The 17,079-nt window shown below is 38.6% G+C and overlaps 1 protein-coding gene across 1 annotated transcript in view; it reads right to left on the minus strand.

Moving 5' to 3' along the window:
* Positions 1 to 14,072, minus strand: part of rgs3a (regulator of G protein signaling 3a) — a gene marked incomplete at its 5' end in the record, with an annotated part of 94,529 nt that extends 80,457 nt beyond the window's left edge. The window contains 8 exons of the mRNA XM_079257094.1: positions 89 to 200; positions 3,176 to 3,253; positions 4,886 to 5,217; positions 5,437 to 5,476; positions 7,311 to 7,743; positions 8,130 to 8,235; positions 10,622 to 10,703; positions 13,818 to 14,072. Of these exons, the coding sequence (XP_079113220.1) occupies positions 89 to 200; positions 3,176 to 3,253; positions 4,886 to 5,217; positions 5,437 to 5,476; positions 7,311 to 7,743; positions 8,130 to 8,235; positions 10,622 to 10,703; positions 13,818 to 14,072 (1,438 nt within the window). The remainder of the gene's footprint in view (positions 1 to 88; positions 201 to 3,175; positions 3,254 to 4,885; positions 5,218 to 5,436; positions 5,477 to 7,310; positions 7,744 to 8,129; positions 8,236 to 10,621; positions 10,704 to 13,817) is intronic.
* Between the last annotated feature and the right edge of the window lie 3,007 nt (positions 14,073 to 17,079).

The following is a 17,079-nucleotide window of genomic DNA, read 5'->3' on the forward strand; positions in this document are numbered from 1 at the left end:
TACTGGGCAATGAATACTTTTACACGTGACACTTTCGGTTGACAATTGGCTTAACTTCAGGTGGGTAGGTGTGTTGAGGCTCACGTACCATCCTGGAGCCGAAGATGTCGAAGGTACAGAGGACTCTGGAGGACATTACACCTGCCTGGCTCACTTTCTCTTGTCACGAGCATCAGATCGTTGTAGACAAACATTGTGACCTGAAAAAATCGGGGGAGGAAGATTACAAAGACAGACACAAAGAATTTAGAAGAAAGAGATAAAAGGGCAGAAGGTGCTGAGGGGGTGGCGTCGAGGTGGTGGTACTTTTGTGTTACACAGTTTCATTGTGGCTTTACATCTTCCAATCACATCTGCACTTCTGTGTCTGATACAGGTCTCACCCCAAAGAAAGTCTCACTCCACTCTTGTGTGTTTGCAAAGGAAATGTAGATCACACATGCATCACTTTGACCAAAGAACATGCATCCTCCCACACCTTGTTTTATAGCCTCTTCAGTTTATTCCTTCATTATGTTTTATTCTGCTGTTTAAACATGTTACTTTTTTTGTCTTATGAACTTAAAAACATCTCTTCATTTCAACTAAGATGTCACTAGAGTTCATTTTGTCACAATTTGGCTTAAAAAGTAGTAAAATCCCCAAAAGTAAATTGATTTTCCCGGAGGGTCCGCCTAGTTTTTGGCTTAAAACAGTCAAATATAACTGAGCTTCAATGTCAGCAACTGAACGTCTGATTGCTTAAATTTCTATGTTTCTTCCTCACACTGCTGACTCTGTTTTTAGACTTTAAGTACCTGCTGATTAGAGATGATATAAAAGAGAAGTTTAATATGACCATGCATGAAAGGAAAAACACAGCATGAAGAAAAGAAGACATGAAGTCAGGGCTTTAAAAAGACAGAAGCATAAAACAAAAATGGCCTAAAATTGCTGATCTGAGTCAGTGCTTTCATGCAGTGTAACACACCTCCAGCAGACAGTAATCGTTCTAGATGGGCAAAGTTTCAAGACACTGTTTTTGCTTTCATGGTTTCCTCTGAAGGGGTGAGATAGCAGAGAGGGTATTTCAGCTCTAGCCAGTGTGTGGTTAAATGCATATGTGTGCGTGTGTGTGTATGCACGCGCACATGTCTGTGTAGATGGAAAAGATTGTAAGTAGACAAATTCACAAGAGTAAGTCATGCACCTACAGAACACACAGATACAAAACAATATCTATCAAATATTTGTGCAACTCAAATGCTACCATTAGTCTCAACACACACTTTGAGCTTTGGGTCTTTCTCTTATTCTGATTGTCTGCCATTGCTTCTTTGTAAGTGTGTCAACACCGGTTTGATCAACATCCTAAAAATAAAAACCATCTTGATAAGTTGTACAATCAAGCATTTGTGCAATAAACAAAATGCTTCAGTCATCGCAGCTGAAAGAACACACTTTGTCCATGAAGTCATCTTACTTTTGTTTGCCGACTGATAAGACCGAAACGTTTGATTTCAGTGTAATTACTGTTCGACAGCTGCATTGTTGATTTGTAAGCAACAGGATAAAAAACAGCTTTCTGATTCTTTGAATTATTGACTGATATTATAGTTTGTTTATTTATTGGATTTAAAATGACCTTTTTTAACTTTGAGTTGGATTAAATAAATAAACGTTATTCAAACCTCTGAAATCTGTTGGGTATCTCAGTTATGATCAAATTTCATTTTGGGTATAATCAAATTTAGACATTACAATGTGAGTGGTCCTGAATGTGTTTCTGTGAATAGTTCCCCCCACCACCCCACCCCACCCTACCGGCAGCAAGTTACAGTAAAAGCTGGAACAACAGAGTTGATGAAAAACCACCCATTTAAAGCAGCACAGTGGAGAGAAACTCCCTCATGACAAACACTGGCAGTGAAATATTTGTTTTATGACTGACCCCAGAACTGCTACACCTCGCTGCACTGCACACCAAAGACTACCTGACAAAGCATTTTAACAAACTGCAGAAAAAGCTCCATTTAGGACCGAAAATGGAGCTTTCTCTCTCCACATATCGCTCAGCTTCACATCATTTGAAACACTGAGAGGCCAAATTCCAGTACATATTAAAATATGCCAGTCAAGCACACCTTAAAATGCGTATAGGTTATCATATGTAGCACAATGGATTATTTGGGGTGCAATCAATGCTTTTATTGTAGAAACTGAAACTCAGCTATTCAGTGCAGAACTTATTACAATACTTCAGACTATTCTTGTGTTGGGAGATTATTGTGCAAAGAGCTACCACTTCTTCAGATACATGAAACAGAATATCTGAGTCAGATCTTTGGTCCGCTCCTCCCTCATCTATTATTAACTCTGTTTGACTCACATGGACCTGATGGTTCAAATTCATAGATGTTTTCAGACATTTCCCTTGTCCCTCCCTTCCTCCTGAGATGTTACATTTGTTATCCCTTTCTGTATACATGCGTCCATACCGACCTCAGACTGAGGCAATGGACAGTCACTTCTAGTTTGGTCAAATAAGCAAAGCACCACAGGTTTTGTGATAAACCAACAAAAAATATCCCCTGCAGTTTGAAGAGGACAAAGCACAGAGGACAAAACTTTTAACTTCTTATAATGACTCAATTCTATAAAACATTTGAAAGAACAAAAATTGTGAATCATTTAGAAAACATGCAGAGCAGTATTCCCTAACACTAGTCTTTTTTTTTTTCTTCTTTTTTTGATCTTATAAATGTGCAGTCTTGGTATTAAACTGTAATTCTGCATTATTTGATCAAGGCAACATACCTCTCACTGGGAAGGAAACAAGATAACTTGACTAAAAGCAAAATCTGAAACATAAAACTAGGAAAAGAATGAACCCTTCCTCAGTTTTTCATCATGAATTTGCCTCAGTCTGGCTCTATCTACGACCATCTATCGTTGCTTTATAACTGCTCGACTGAAGGCACAATATCTGAAGAGACTACTACTTATTAGGATCATGGTACCATGAAAGCTGTACGTCATACTCAAAGCAAATGCAAACCCCTTCTTCTGGGTCGTGTTTTTTTTTGCTTTTTATATATTAAATACGTATTAACACATATTTTCATATTAAACTCAGGCAAACATACATATTCATAAAGAGTTCAGGTTCTAAATATAGGCTACTGCTGTCACTCACCTTGAGAGAGTGATGTTTACTCTCATGTAGAATCATCTCCTCAGATATGATGAGCGTTCGGCTGCACAGGTCAAGAGGCTGAGCATAGAGGGACAGACAGAGCAGCGTGCAAAGTTTTTAAAATGTTATTTTGAGGCTCAATAATTCATAATAAGCATCTTTAAAATGTTTAGTGCCCACTTGCTCATATAATCACTGAAGATAAAATCATAAAATATGTCTTTTTCATTGTAGATTTGCCAAAGATTCTAAATAATAAAATTAATAAAATTACACTACCAAATCCATTTTGGCTCCCAAATCCAATCGATCACGTTTAGAGGCACAGAGGAGGTCTTTTTCTGCTCAAGGTGTCTGAAAGTGACTGTGCTAATGCTGAAAGTGAATTGCAACTAAGAGGCGAGAAGTGTGGCTGAGAATGACAAAACACTGACACGAACTCGTGCCACAACGTAGGAGGAGGGGACTTCCTCTCAAGTCCAGATTGTGACAAAGGGCTGATTCAGTCCTATATATCTATATATATAACTGTGTGTGAGCAACATTTGCAATAGTGTGGAGTAGGGTCAAGGTTGCAAGTTTCAATGTAATTCTACATGAATTCAGAGGAAGTACTGCCACATTCTCTGTAGTTTCATGGAGGGAAAGTCTAAAAACACAGAAGTTGTATTTGGCATTTCTGTAATTTTGCTATCTCATGGGGACTATTTATTGTTCCAAGACACAGAAACTTGTATGTATGCCAGATTATGTTCACATTTAAAGTTGACCATTTATTGAGCAATGAATCATGACTGCATCCGAATTTGTGTCAATCTAATCCCTATTATGTCAATAAAGCATCATGGTGGAAATAGTTTTTCTTTCTGTATACAGAAAAAAATCCTGAAACTGATCAAACACTGATGTCCTGACTCTGTATCTCCTGAAACTGTCTCCTGCAGTTGGATATTTTTACCCATGTGTGAAAACAGATAAGCCCATTTTAAATACGCATCATGACTTTAAAAAAATTAGAAGCCTGGACAGAAATTTCAACATATTTCCAAACTGTAAACCTCAAAGATATGGTTCCCTTCAAGCCAAATGTTTAGAGTGTAAAGCCATCAGATCTATGTGTGTATTGACTATGTATACAATATACCATGTTTACATGAAGCTTCCAGATTTTCCCTCTTTCGTAAGTCTCTGTTTGTCTTTTAAAAAGCTTTATTACTATTTATTTATAATTATTTTTACTCATTAAACTAGACAATATGTCACCATAGCAAAACAAAACATGTATGTTCACACTGAATTATCTGGAGTATTCTGACTTAGTGCCTATTTAATGCATCTCGAGCAGCAATGGCAGCCTCAGGTATCCTTGTGCAATTTACATTTGCATTTTCTTAGCAGTAGACTCAGGGTTGGTCTATATTTTGCATAGGTCTATAATCCACTTAAACTGAGCTGCTATCATGATGTCTGATTAATGGACTGATAAAAAAGAAAAGAAATGATGCTCACAACTTGGTACCCTACAAATGTCTGTTAAAGATGTGCCAAAATTGTTCAATGCTCACTTAATCTGGCCAGAAAGTCCAGTTAGGTCTGAATGTTTTAGCAAACTCTCAAATAAATCTGTTCTCAATAATCAATACACTGTGTGTGTTTAAGTAGCATAAAAGCTAAGCTATAAAATGAATTAACATGAATTTCATGACATACCTGAACAAAGATGGGGAAAATAAGGATCTTGGGTGCCACTTTTACATATCCATAATTGGCGTGTGGAGTATGTGAGCGGACAATGGTGCAGTTCTGGTAGTTGGCAAAATTGGCGTTTTGTTGCTGGTAGTTGGATACACCAACATTAGAAGCGGTGGACGATCCCTTTGATATTTTGGAGTTGTTTGATCGACGCAGGAAACCCGTACGACTGGAAAGGCCTCCACCTCCTCCACCACCACTGACCCCAGCAGAAAAACCACCACTGCCACTACTCTGAGGCTGTGGTGCAGAGGCCTGCCGTGTGGGATATAACCTGCTGAAACCGCCAGCTGTGAAACAAAAAGGAGAAGCTGGGTATTCCAAGAAAGCAATGAACTTAATGGAGAAACTGCAGGGATAAAAAGAAAAATGTTATAGTAAATATTTAGAAATAGGCAAAAGATCACAATAGATTTCACAGACATGACTTGTTAAGAGTAAAAGAAAAGTGTGTAAAACATGTTTTGCTTTTATATATAAATCTGAAGTTAACAGATTGAACATCTTACCTAATGTTCCTTGATTGTCCTGATACACAGGCCTCAGGATCTGAAAGCAGAGCAGTATAAATGGACATTGAATGAGCTTGTTTCACAAAAAAACATACATCCTTAATGAAGTTATATTAAAAGGTACTTAACATACTTTTACTAAATGAAATGCAAGCAATTAATCCTCTCTGATGATAATGTACTATGCAAAATGTCTAGAGACTAATTAGCTTCAGCAAGACATAATTTCTTTATCATGAAAGCATAAGTGTCACTGCAAAGAATGTCATACTGTTTGCTGCTCAGTCATAATTTGCAGGATTTCTGTGCCGCTTCTACCATTTCCTGCAATCAGGAATGGCTCATCAACATTTTGGCTTGTCTGAGTCCACATTGAATTTCACATTGGACAGTGTTGCTCTCTTCTTGTCATGACATTATAATATGGAAGTCCGGATATTCAAGTTACTAGATCATGTGTTCATCGGACTAATGTAATCGCTGAACTTAGGTTTGAGACATTCCAAAATGTTTTGGAGCAACCAATTGTTAGGACCCAATTCTGTCAGATTCTTAGGATAAATATTTTCTGTGTTGTGTGCTTTTTTTTGTTTGTCCATGTGAGCTGCAACAAACATGACCCATTTCCGAAGGGCTTTCGTTATGTTTAGTACTGCCAAAACAAAATCCTAACAAATTCCTGTGGTTCTTTTGTTTGCTATAGAAGCTGATGCTAGTTCAACAGGAAAACTTGTTGCTTTTTAAAAGTCTTTGTCTCGAGTCTATTCCTTCATTCTTTAAATACACAGTCTGTCATTTCCATTAATTTTGCAAAGCTTTTTTTTCCCTAACGTTATTCTTATGTCTCAGACTGTTTGCAGCAAACATCTTTTTTAAGGACTTCTGTGTTCCTTAAGTCACTCCAAAGCAGAAAAGCAGAGAGATGAAACAACCACATGAAACACACAGTCATGCATCACACACTTACACACACATCTTCAAAACAGTGAAGAAAAAAAAGTTAGGTTAGTAGGTTAAAAAACATAATGTATCAGCTGCACCAGACATCAAATGGATCTGGTTAGAAGTATTCCATGTGTGTGGAGCTGCTGTTCTACACTGCTGCAGGATGCAGCTAATCCTGAATCTTCTGACTCAACATGCTTTCCTCCCTGTGGTGGTTCACAGGTTAGTATTGAGTTATTAATAGGGTGTTAGCTAAGGAATTCAGATCAGTCTTTTTGATTTAATGACTTCACTTTATTTTATTTTTTATTATTAAAAATTCTTAATTCAGATACACAGCAAAATTAGAAAAATAAAAAAGTATGTGCTTGACAGAACGTCAAATACATGTCATGATGTGCATGTGCGTGCATCTTATACAGAGAATGCAATTTGTGCAATGAATCATTCTGGAAATATGTGATGTTTCATAAAGTATGCATTTAATTCAGAATTTTCATTTCATTATGAAATGCCTGAACTACTTTTTTTTTTTTTTTTTTTTTTTTAAATAATGTGCACAAGCGTTTTTCTATGAACTGTGTTTGGTTGGCAGAATGTAGTTAAACTAATATTACCAAAGCTTTATGTAGCACAGGTATAGAGTGTATCGTTAACACCTAACTTTTTAGTCAATTACACAAAATCTACAAGACACTGAGCCGTATGTGCGGACTGTTATGTGTTGTGTTGAAAGCATGCTCAAATCAACAAGACAGCTGCAACCCAAATGACACAGACATACTATGCATGCAGTCCATCTAGCTATCAGCGCCAGGGATGTAAGGCAAGGACACATATCTAGGATGAGCCACCATATGACCATGGTGAGGGTGAGGAGGACGGAGAAGATGATGAAGATGCAGCCCTCCACCAGTCTGTGGTACCTGGCTTCCAGGGTTGATGGGCGCCAGGATGATGTAGTTGTCCCCATTGGATGCCTTCACCCTGGTTCCCTTCAGTGTGGCAGTGGGAGGGTGATGGAGGAGTCGGGGTTTCCCATCCAACTCCTCGGCAGACCCTCCTTGAGCCCCCCATGCCAGGGTCCCCCTGCCGATGGCAACATTGTTTCCAGCTTCAGAGCCATTGACCAGCAGCCGACGAGCGGCAGTGGCACGGTGGTGGGCTGGAAGAGGTGGCACAGCTGGAGGCGCTTTACTTGTACCAACATCTGGTGCACGCCTGCGGGTAGGAGGCGAGGGGGCATCATAGTTTGAAGTGGATGGTTTGTAGGAGGGCCGGTGGATGAGGCCTTCAAAATTAGGCTTAGCTGAAGGGCCAGTACGCCACACCACCACTGTGATCTCACTGGCGCTGTTCCTGCAAGAGCAAAACAATATTATAGTAAAAATTATGGAGTGTATCAATATTTTGTGAAAGGTTTGTTGACAGTAATCAATGTAAATGAAATTCAGGAAGCAGAACAAATTCAATACACATGGGTCAAAACAATAAAGAACATCAGCTGGATATCATTGATAGATATCCACCAGGCCCCACAGCAAATTGCAATTCAACCACTAGGGGCAGATGACAAATCTCCACACAGACATTTCTGATTATCCAAGTTACAATTACAGTTGAATTACACATCATAATGACTCGGGTTAATGTGTAAGACAGTTGTGCTGAAAATATACCATGGGTCATAAGTTCTGGACATGTATGCTTTGTAAATAAGGTGTAAAGTGTGCTGGACTCATTACCTTATAGCATGGGCCAAGTCCACGCATTTCCACTGCTCAACTGGCTGACCATTTAACTGCAGGAGAGTGTCCAGCTGCTGCAAACCAGCCTGATCTGCTGGACCACCTGTCGGGTGAAAGGACTGTTTAAACACAACACTATTCCAAGCATCATTCAGATAATTTATTACTATAGCTCTTTATTGCAGACAGACATGTAATATATCCTTTGAGTAGGAAATGGTCACGTGAATGCATGAAAAAAAAATCTATTGTGTTTTAATATTTTTAATATCCCCAACCTCCCCGATTTCTGCATAGCAGTTATAAGCTGAATGCGCAACATCTTTTTTCAGGGACATGGCAACTGGGAGGACAGTGATGGGTTTTTGACTTCAACTTCTCCATCTGAGACTAACACTGTAACACAGAGCTGCATAAGCAAGTGCTAATTGTAACTTTCCAAACTACCTGAAAAAGAATAATAAAATGCAGTCAGGTCAAAGGTTTATATATACATATTAGGCCCATCTGGTATACCCATGCATATTAGGGCTGTGACAATATGCTTTTGTCCCGATTCGATTCAATTCCGATTTTCTTCGATATTGCTGATTTTTATAGATTAAAAACAAAAAAGATTTATAAAACTTTTTTTTTGCTTGTCATATTTCTTGATTTCAATTAGGAAAAAACAACACAGTAGCCAGACCATCATTCTGCTGCTCTCATGCCCAAGAGTAGAATAAAAAGATCAATTAAAAACAATAAAAATAACAAAAGTATTATAATTGTTTATTTTTATTTATTTGGGAAATTTTTTTGAAAAAATTTAAACAAAAAAAAAAACAATTTTAAAATTGTGGAAAAATAAATCGAATCAAAAAATCTTTTTTTTTAATTCGATTTTCCCACCCCTAGTGTATACCAACAACCAGTGTTTATTTCGTTATGATATTATTTTTCATATATCGCTATACCGGCTCAAACAACGTCCAGAACGTGCGCAGTGAGAAAGTGTTTCTCTGGGGACTGATTTAATTGCTGGACACAAACACTTCAGCTTGTGAAAAGGAAAGTTTAGAACAGAACAGAGTGCCTGATGCCGAGATCTCCCAAGACGAAGCACACATTGCTAATCCAGAGGAACTAATTCCAAAAAGAGAAGCCACGTCTGGGGTTTGGAAGTTCTTCAGTTTTAAAAGGTCAGACATGGACCAAACAACAATTTTTTGCAAATGCTGCCGAGCAAAAGTGGTAGCCGGCGGTGGTAACACGAGCAACTTGCTTCACCACCTTAGCCGAAAACATGTTTTAGAGTACCAAGAATGTCTTAAGCTAAGATCCACACCATCCACATCCACAGCTAAATCTGCAAGTAGCAGTTAGACATCTATTCAAGACGTGTTCGCTAAAGCGACTGCCTATGAAAAAAAGCAAGCAATTGGTTGAGATCACTAACGCAGTCACATTCCACCTTGTGAAGGATATGGTTCTTATAAATACAGTGGAGCAAGACGGCTTCAAGACCATGGAGAAAACTTTGGATCCCAGGTATGTCTTGCCAGACCGCAGATATTTTAGCAACAGTCCCATACACACCATGTACTCGGAACACAGGGTAAAATTACAGACCAAGCTAGCAACCAATCAAGTGCCGTCAATCTTTTCCTAATAGAAGATAATGAAGGTAAGAACACTTGTATAAAAAAAACAATAACGTCAAATACCGTAAAACCGATATGATTTTTAATAAAACTGTGATATGAAAACTTTGCCATACCGCTCAGCCCTAATACATATTCTGCATGTATCACACTGCCCTGTTCTCTGTTGTATCCGTCGCCATTGTACTATTTTTAAAAACGTTAAATATTAAAATGGGAGAACTCTAGTCAATCAATTTGTTTTAAAAGAAGGTCATGTATATTTTCACTGAAACACTGAGATGAAACAGTCTAAACCTTTTTAATGTGATATTAAGGTATAATTGTGATATTAGTAATATTTCTGCAATAGTTTAGCAGAGATTAAACAGAATATTTATTAAAACATGCAATAAATATTCAGTTTATTATAATAAACAGAATATTTATTATAAGTTTTTAATTATGAAAAACTTTAATGAAGAAAACTTGAACATTTATTTACAATAATAATAAAATTTTATACATTAGACCCCATGGATGTCCCTGAAAATGCTGTGTCCTCATTTGGTTATGCTACCAAAGTAACTCGAAATAGACTAACCAATCACTAGCTCAAGAGCAGACCTTTTCTTTTTCTATTAGCTCAGGAGTCATTTAGTTGGTTGCAATTTACCATTTTTACCACTAGATGTCACCATGTCCAACACACTGCACCTTTAAGTAAAGTATTTTGCTAAGATTACAGCTACTTCAAAAAGAATTCCATTTGAATTTATTTATCTGACTATATATTTATTGCGTTGTAGTGAGAACATCATACTTTAAGCTGCTGACCAAATACTGACATATGTATGCAAATCTTACCTGGATCAACAGCCTGCACCCTCACGGGGGAATCTGAGCAGATGGTGAATCCATATCCATCCTTTCCTCGAAGGATGGTCACCTGAAAAACACACAAATACACAAAAAGTCATGCTGTGATACAAAGATAGGAATTCACTCCCACTACCTGAGGAACTAAGCGTAGGATGCTGGCAAAATAATCAGCTTCCTTCCTACAGGACGATAAAGTAGATTTGTATTCTGTTTCAACTTCCCATCAAAAGTGTCTTGACAGCAGTTTCCCGGTGAACCCAATTAGCTGACTTAGTTGGGAAAAAGCTCCAAAGATAAAAAAGAAAGATTCTTCTTTGTCTGATGACTGGGGGAAAATGGAAGAAACTGAATCTACCAGAGGCAGACTCGCTGTAATCCATCTAAACTGGGTTATTTTCTGATAGAATGCTGTTTGCCTGCTTTGCTGCAGGGTAATTCAACATTAAACACATGTTGACATGAGGTATAGGAAAATAAGCTTCAAAATTCCCATTGACAAACTTGCAATTTGTTGGAAGTGTTAGAGGAAGGAGCAGAAGGAGCATCCTGGATGTATTTGTGAGTACAATCTGCAGAATAAAAAGTATATACTCATCATTATGATTAATCATAAATAATCAATCTACTTAAAAACTATTTAAAACAAAGGTAATACCTGGTTATTTATTAGGTTACTATGAATTGCACAATTTTTAGATATGACACTTCTGCTATTGTGTAACAAGTACTTCTACAGTCTTAATCCAACTCTGTAAAGTAATAGATGAACATTAATACATTTAATGACAATGCATTTGAATGCATCACTGAACAAAAAGGCACAGTATTGTTTCGCTCACTTTTATCACAGCCTTACACACAAACACGCTCACAGGGACAATGCTGATGGCACTTCCTTACTATCTCCCTTTCTTTTGTATTGCCAAACATGTAGTACCTGCACCCGAAAGGCTGAGCCAAAGTCAACAAAGTTCCATCCAAAACATTTCACTTTCCATCTCATCGGTTGACAGCCCGGGACCCAAAACACATAGACAAATCCTGTTTCTCCGCCGTTTCCTACAGTGGAGCAAAACTATGTGTATATCATGCTAAATTACAAAGTCCGCCTACAAGCGAAATGCAACAACTTGGAGATTATTCAGAGGCCTGCAGCTCACGATGACCCTAAAATGTCGGGTACAATTGCAGTTTCTCATAGTCCAACGATTTTGTGCGTCCTGCGTCTCGATTATTTGTTGTTATCCATTGCTAAGCCTCCATCTCTTGAATCTATCTATGCTTCTGTTTATCTCCAATCTTACATTGCTTGGAAAATAATTACAGTGCTACAAAGACAGTGACATTGTCATCTTCAATAGAAAGGCACTGTCATGTTCTGTCCCTGATGTAAAAAAAAAAATTGATTTTTTTTTTGGAGGGTTTTTGGGATTTTTGTCCTTGATCCCTGAGAAGAACAACAAATTATTCAAGCTCTAGCCATTGGATCACCCACACACTGGATGATTAGAAAGGGCATGCAATATGCCAGGGCAACATTTATAAATCAGAGGTCGACCTTCTTCCTCACAAGCAGAAGATACACTGTCACACAGTCATCAGAGTGACTCTGGCAATTAATTACAGACTAAGATGAATACAAAGTAATGATGCTAAAGTTTAGCTGTTCAACAAATGTGAAAAGAAAAAACAGGAGGGCTGCAGGGCTTTGAAACTACCAGAGACAGAGTGGATGACAAAGACGAAGAGAGGAACAGATGGCATAAAAACAAAACCTACCAAGGAAATAAGGACAACAAACTGTCGTAAAAATTTAGACAAAAACAGATTGATGTGACATAAATTTGAAAAGATAAAAAAAAGGCTGAAAATGAACACAGGACACACAAGCCAGAGAAGGAACATGCCTTACCTATGTGTCTCTAATAACATATGTATAATTCTATCAGAAGTTTCAAACTTGTGTCTTTTTTAGGATAGATTACAGAGCTGCCTGATGTGGATCATTTCCTGTAAAAAAAAATTTCAACATCGAAAAAAACTTGATTACCTCCTCCCTGCAATCAGCAGTGTAAAACCCCATTTTTACTCCTACAAGACAGCAATAATTCATCAAATCAGAATGAACCGTTTTTACTGATTTTTTTTTTCCCCAATGAATTAGTCATAAGACAAATTAAGATTAATATATTAGATACATATATTAAATATTCAAATTGTATGTGCAATGCTTTCATGATGCATGAATAATTCAATCACACATCTAAAACTAAGATTTTTACTCTTTGTTGCCCATTTAAGTGCAATATGTCGTCTTTTTCTCCATGCCTCAGTAGTTAATCAACATTTTGCACACATCTATTTTAAGTAGGGGAATGCATCCTGAATGTACCCATCTGATTGTTACAATGCATGTCTTTTCTACTTTGCTGGAAAGAAACTACTTTAACCCCTGATGATCGAACCCACGAATAATGATCAGATAAGTCCAATTCTTTGAATGTGAGGTCTTCATTTGTCTCTTTAACAAAACATAAAATAAAAAGAACCAAAATATTTTTAGGGATACTTACCATTTATTACCATGTGGTATGTCAAAAATTTTTATAGTGTAGTAATCGGCTTTCTGTTGTCCATTAAAGGAGAGAAGACAGAAATTTGATTGTGTTCCACAGGATTTTGAGCAAAGTTTGTATCATAAACTGAAGCCAAATGTCTCAGTAACTGTACGTATCATATGTCACGCTGGGTTCTTATAGGTTAAACACACTAACAAAAGCAATTTGAAAGCTATATATAGGGAAAGTGGCATCTTTTTATGTTTCAAATATTTTCTGCTCCCTTCCTCCATCAGATCTTCCTTTCACAATGGAGAGGGTTGAATAATTTACAGGACAGTGAGCTAGTTCAACCCTTTTAAAGTCGCACATCCTTTACGCCTCTTGCATTCACCTGCTGGATAATATTCTTTCTTAGAAGAGTTGGATGAGCAGAGAAAAAGGCTTTTGCTCCTGTACAGCAATAAAAGGATGCACCAGTGTTTTAAGTGGTGTGACACACATTGATTCTTTGTGGCTGATGCAGCTTTTATCAACATCCTACTTTTCCTCCACTTCCATTTTCTCCCTTGTTTTGAATTTTACACACACACGCACACACACACACACACACACACACACACCTGAGGCAGCCTGCATCCAATGCAGAGGCGGCACAGCCCGTGAATTGTGTGCACCACACCACCGCCACCTCCTCTTCCTCCGCTTTCCCCGGCATTCAAGTCTGCAGTCAACACACACACGCTACGACGGTGACTTTCCACCTGGCTGCCACCTCTGCAGCCGGAATATCGCCACAGCTTTCTTTGTGCAGCCGAGCTTGTTCTCCTGGGGCTGTGCTCTAACGGCTGAGTGGACTTCAGTGTGTTGTGGATCATCTCAACAGTGTGAGTTATCCCCAAAGTGGACAGGGTGATTTCAGCCTTGCAGTTTCCAGGTGTAAGTCCGGTTTAGGTGGCTCTAGACACCAATAATGTTTGTAACCTAATGGAAAGCATGCAGAAGGCTGTCAAGTAAAACAAAAAATGGTCCTTTCGGAGATTTCTTTTCAGCCAAGCTGGCTTTTGTTCCACATAAAGTTTCCCCCAAAGAGTCTTGATTTAATCTTCTTTAAATCACTTTGCCACTGACCTCCAGCAGCAACTCCTTTCAAAAGTTCACAAGTAATGACTCCACTCATCAATGGACTTTCATTTGTGCAAGCCTTTGGTCGTTATATCCTCAATGCAGCTTCATACGTTTCCACTTTCAGTCCTGAAACTTCGGTTAAATCAAGCCCCTTTTTTGTCTTCTCTTCTTGCATATGTCCTGTCCAGTCGTGCACTGTCCCGCTCCTCGCCCTGTGGCCTGAACAACAGAAGCTGCAGTAGCGCCTGAGATCAGCTGTGTGAGAGTGCGGTGGCGTCATCCAGGCGAGACTGGCGCTGACTCGGCCCGCTCAGGCCACACTGTAGCTCCTGGCAGGGGCGCTCATGGGAACTCTTCAACAGCAGAAGAATAGGAGGAAGTGCCTCCCACCGCCACCCCCTCTCTCACATCACACACACACACACAGAGACACATACACTTACACATACCTCGCCATCCTACAGCCAGAACAGCTTTGTGTGTCTGCCCCGATAAGGCCAGTTTGCTTCCTGAGTCCACACTATGAGGTTTCGAGAGGTGCTGCAGTTCTCTATAGTGACTAACTTAGGTGGCACAAGTGAAACATGTATGAATAAAGGTGTCAGAGGCAGGACCTGAACGACAAAAATTCAAAGGGTCTGAGTGCGGTAAAAGACTAGATCACGTGTTTTGTCAACAGAAACATTTCAGAGTATTTGGAGGATTTGGAGTCTGCAGATTTTAGTGACAGAAGTTTACCAATAACAGACTATAACAGCTTTTGCTTTCACACACACATAGGTGCCTCAATCAAACTTCACACCTAGTCTGACTGTTTCCACTGTGGTTCCCATGCTACGCACTCTCAGTCCAGACATTATGCTTGTTTGTTATGTTTTCAACTTCCATATTTCCTCTGCTTTTCCTTTCAGCTGCTCCCTCTCACCTCAAACCGCTCAGGACGGAAATTCACAGGTCTGTGTGAGCTCTTAACAACCCCCCCTCCCCTCCGATTCCAGTTATCTAAACATGACTTTTGTTTTTGTTTTTCTATATCCATATGTCTGGGACAGAGGTGGGAATCTGGAAAATAATAACACCAAACACCTCGGCAGCACTAAAAGAAAACTCCTGCTCAGTTACCAATTAAACAGTGTCCTGTCTAACCCCAGCAGGCACGTCAATTCCCAGCTTGCCTTTTTTTTTTTTTTTTTAAATCACTCGAATGACTGGCTCATGGAATGAATCATTGACAGAGAAGTGACAGAGGACCAATGGTGCACTTGTCTCTACGATGTTAATAAAGTGGCAGAAAACATCATTGTCTTACGATCCCTTTATGCCAGCAGTAATGGCAGCTTTTCCATGTTTGCCTTTTCAAAAGGGCGAGGGTTACCCATCAAGCACACAAAAACACTTTCTCTCGCTTTCACGCTGTGCGGTTCACCTCTAAATGGGCAGAAGGACGGATTAGAGGGACCGAAGAAAAGGAGAGAAGAAAGCATGTCTTAGGGAGAGGAGTGAAAGAAGAGTTTTGAAAAGCTTGTCTTGGAGCCAGACAAGGCCAATCTGGTTTTTCAGCAGTGTGGGATCCCTCTCTCACTTTCTGGCTCGCTGTCTTGCTCTTTCTGACCTGGATAAACAAGTATCAAAGGAGGAAGCCTTTTCCAAGCAAGTGAACACACAAGATGGGTCCAAGTTCAGGGTCACGACTCTAGCTACACTTAATATTCAAATAGTGAAGCTCAGCGTACAGATTTACAACTATTCCAGAGATACGACATCGCTCAGGGCGACATTGTTTATACTGCAGTACAAGAGAGCAGATGGCCAACCAGAACCAGGTCTGGACAGATCAGCTGCTTCAACATTAAGCCTAATGAGACAAAGTTTCTGCAGATTTAATGTAACTTAGCAGTCATATCAATCATTTGAAATTACATTAAAAACAAGATAAATAGATAGATACATATTAACAATAAAACCAATCATAATAACAATACTCATAATAATAAATCAACCATACAAAGACAACAATCTTGTGTATAAATAATGTTTGTTAGAACAAAGAATAAAAGCTGACTGGGTATCATTATTAAGGATTCAGCAGTAAAAATGAGGGAATTTTTGTGCAATTATCAAACAGAAAATGTTGCAATAGGCCCTGAAACATAAATAAAATGATAGATTTTTAACATCTCTATGTAAAACTGTACTGTAATAGGTAATTGTCCAGTGATTTCACAATCATACAGATTTAGCTTGCACTAAGAAGAAAAATAACTTTTTTTTTCTTAATGAGAAAAACAAATTAAGATACTTTTGGTTAATTTATCATTTATATTATTCATAAATTAACCAATTGAGAAAATGTTGAGGGGAACAGGAGTAAGTCTGCACTGACTCACTGACAGACCAACACTGCCATCTCCAGAGCAGCTGTCAAACTGAGAAGGATGAAGTTTTTTTACATAATTAACCTGCATTTAACACTCTAACACAGAGAAAGTAACATAATCAAACAAAGCTGCAACACAAAAGAGGGTCAGAGACACTCTCAGGACATGAGAGTGAAAAGCAGCAAAGTCATGAAATATCAATGAAGAAATACAACAATGACAAGAACTCATCATCAATCCTCAGACGGCAGCATGAACATATAACTGTTCTGTTGTCTGCTAAGATGACTTCACCCTTCTTCCCCATCGGTCCCCCGACAGACAGAAGTGCCAGACCCATTTACACACAGGCAGTTCAGGAACTAATGCTAGCTGACAA

This window comes from Telmatherina bonti, assembly GCF_933228915.1.
Source record: "Telmatherina bonti genome assembly, chromosome: 17".
NCBI lineage: Eukaryota > Metazoa > Chordata > Actinopteri > Atheriniformes > Telmatherinidae > Telmatherina > Telmatherina bonti.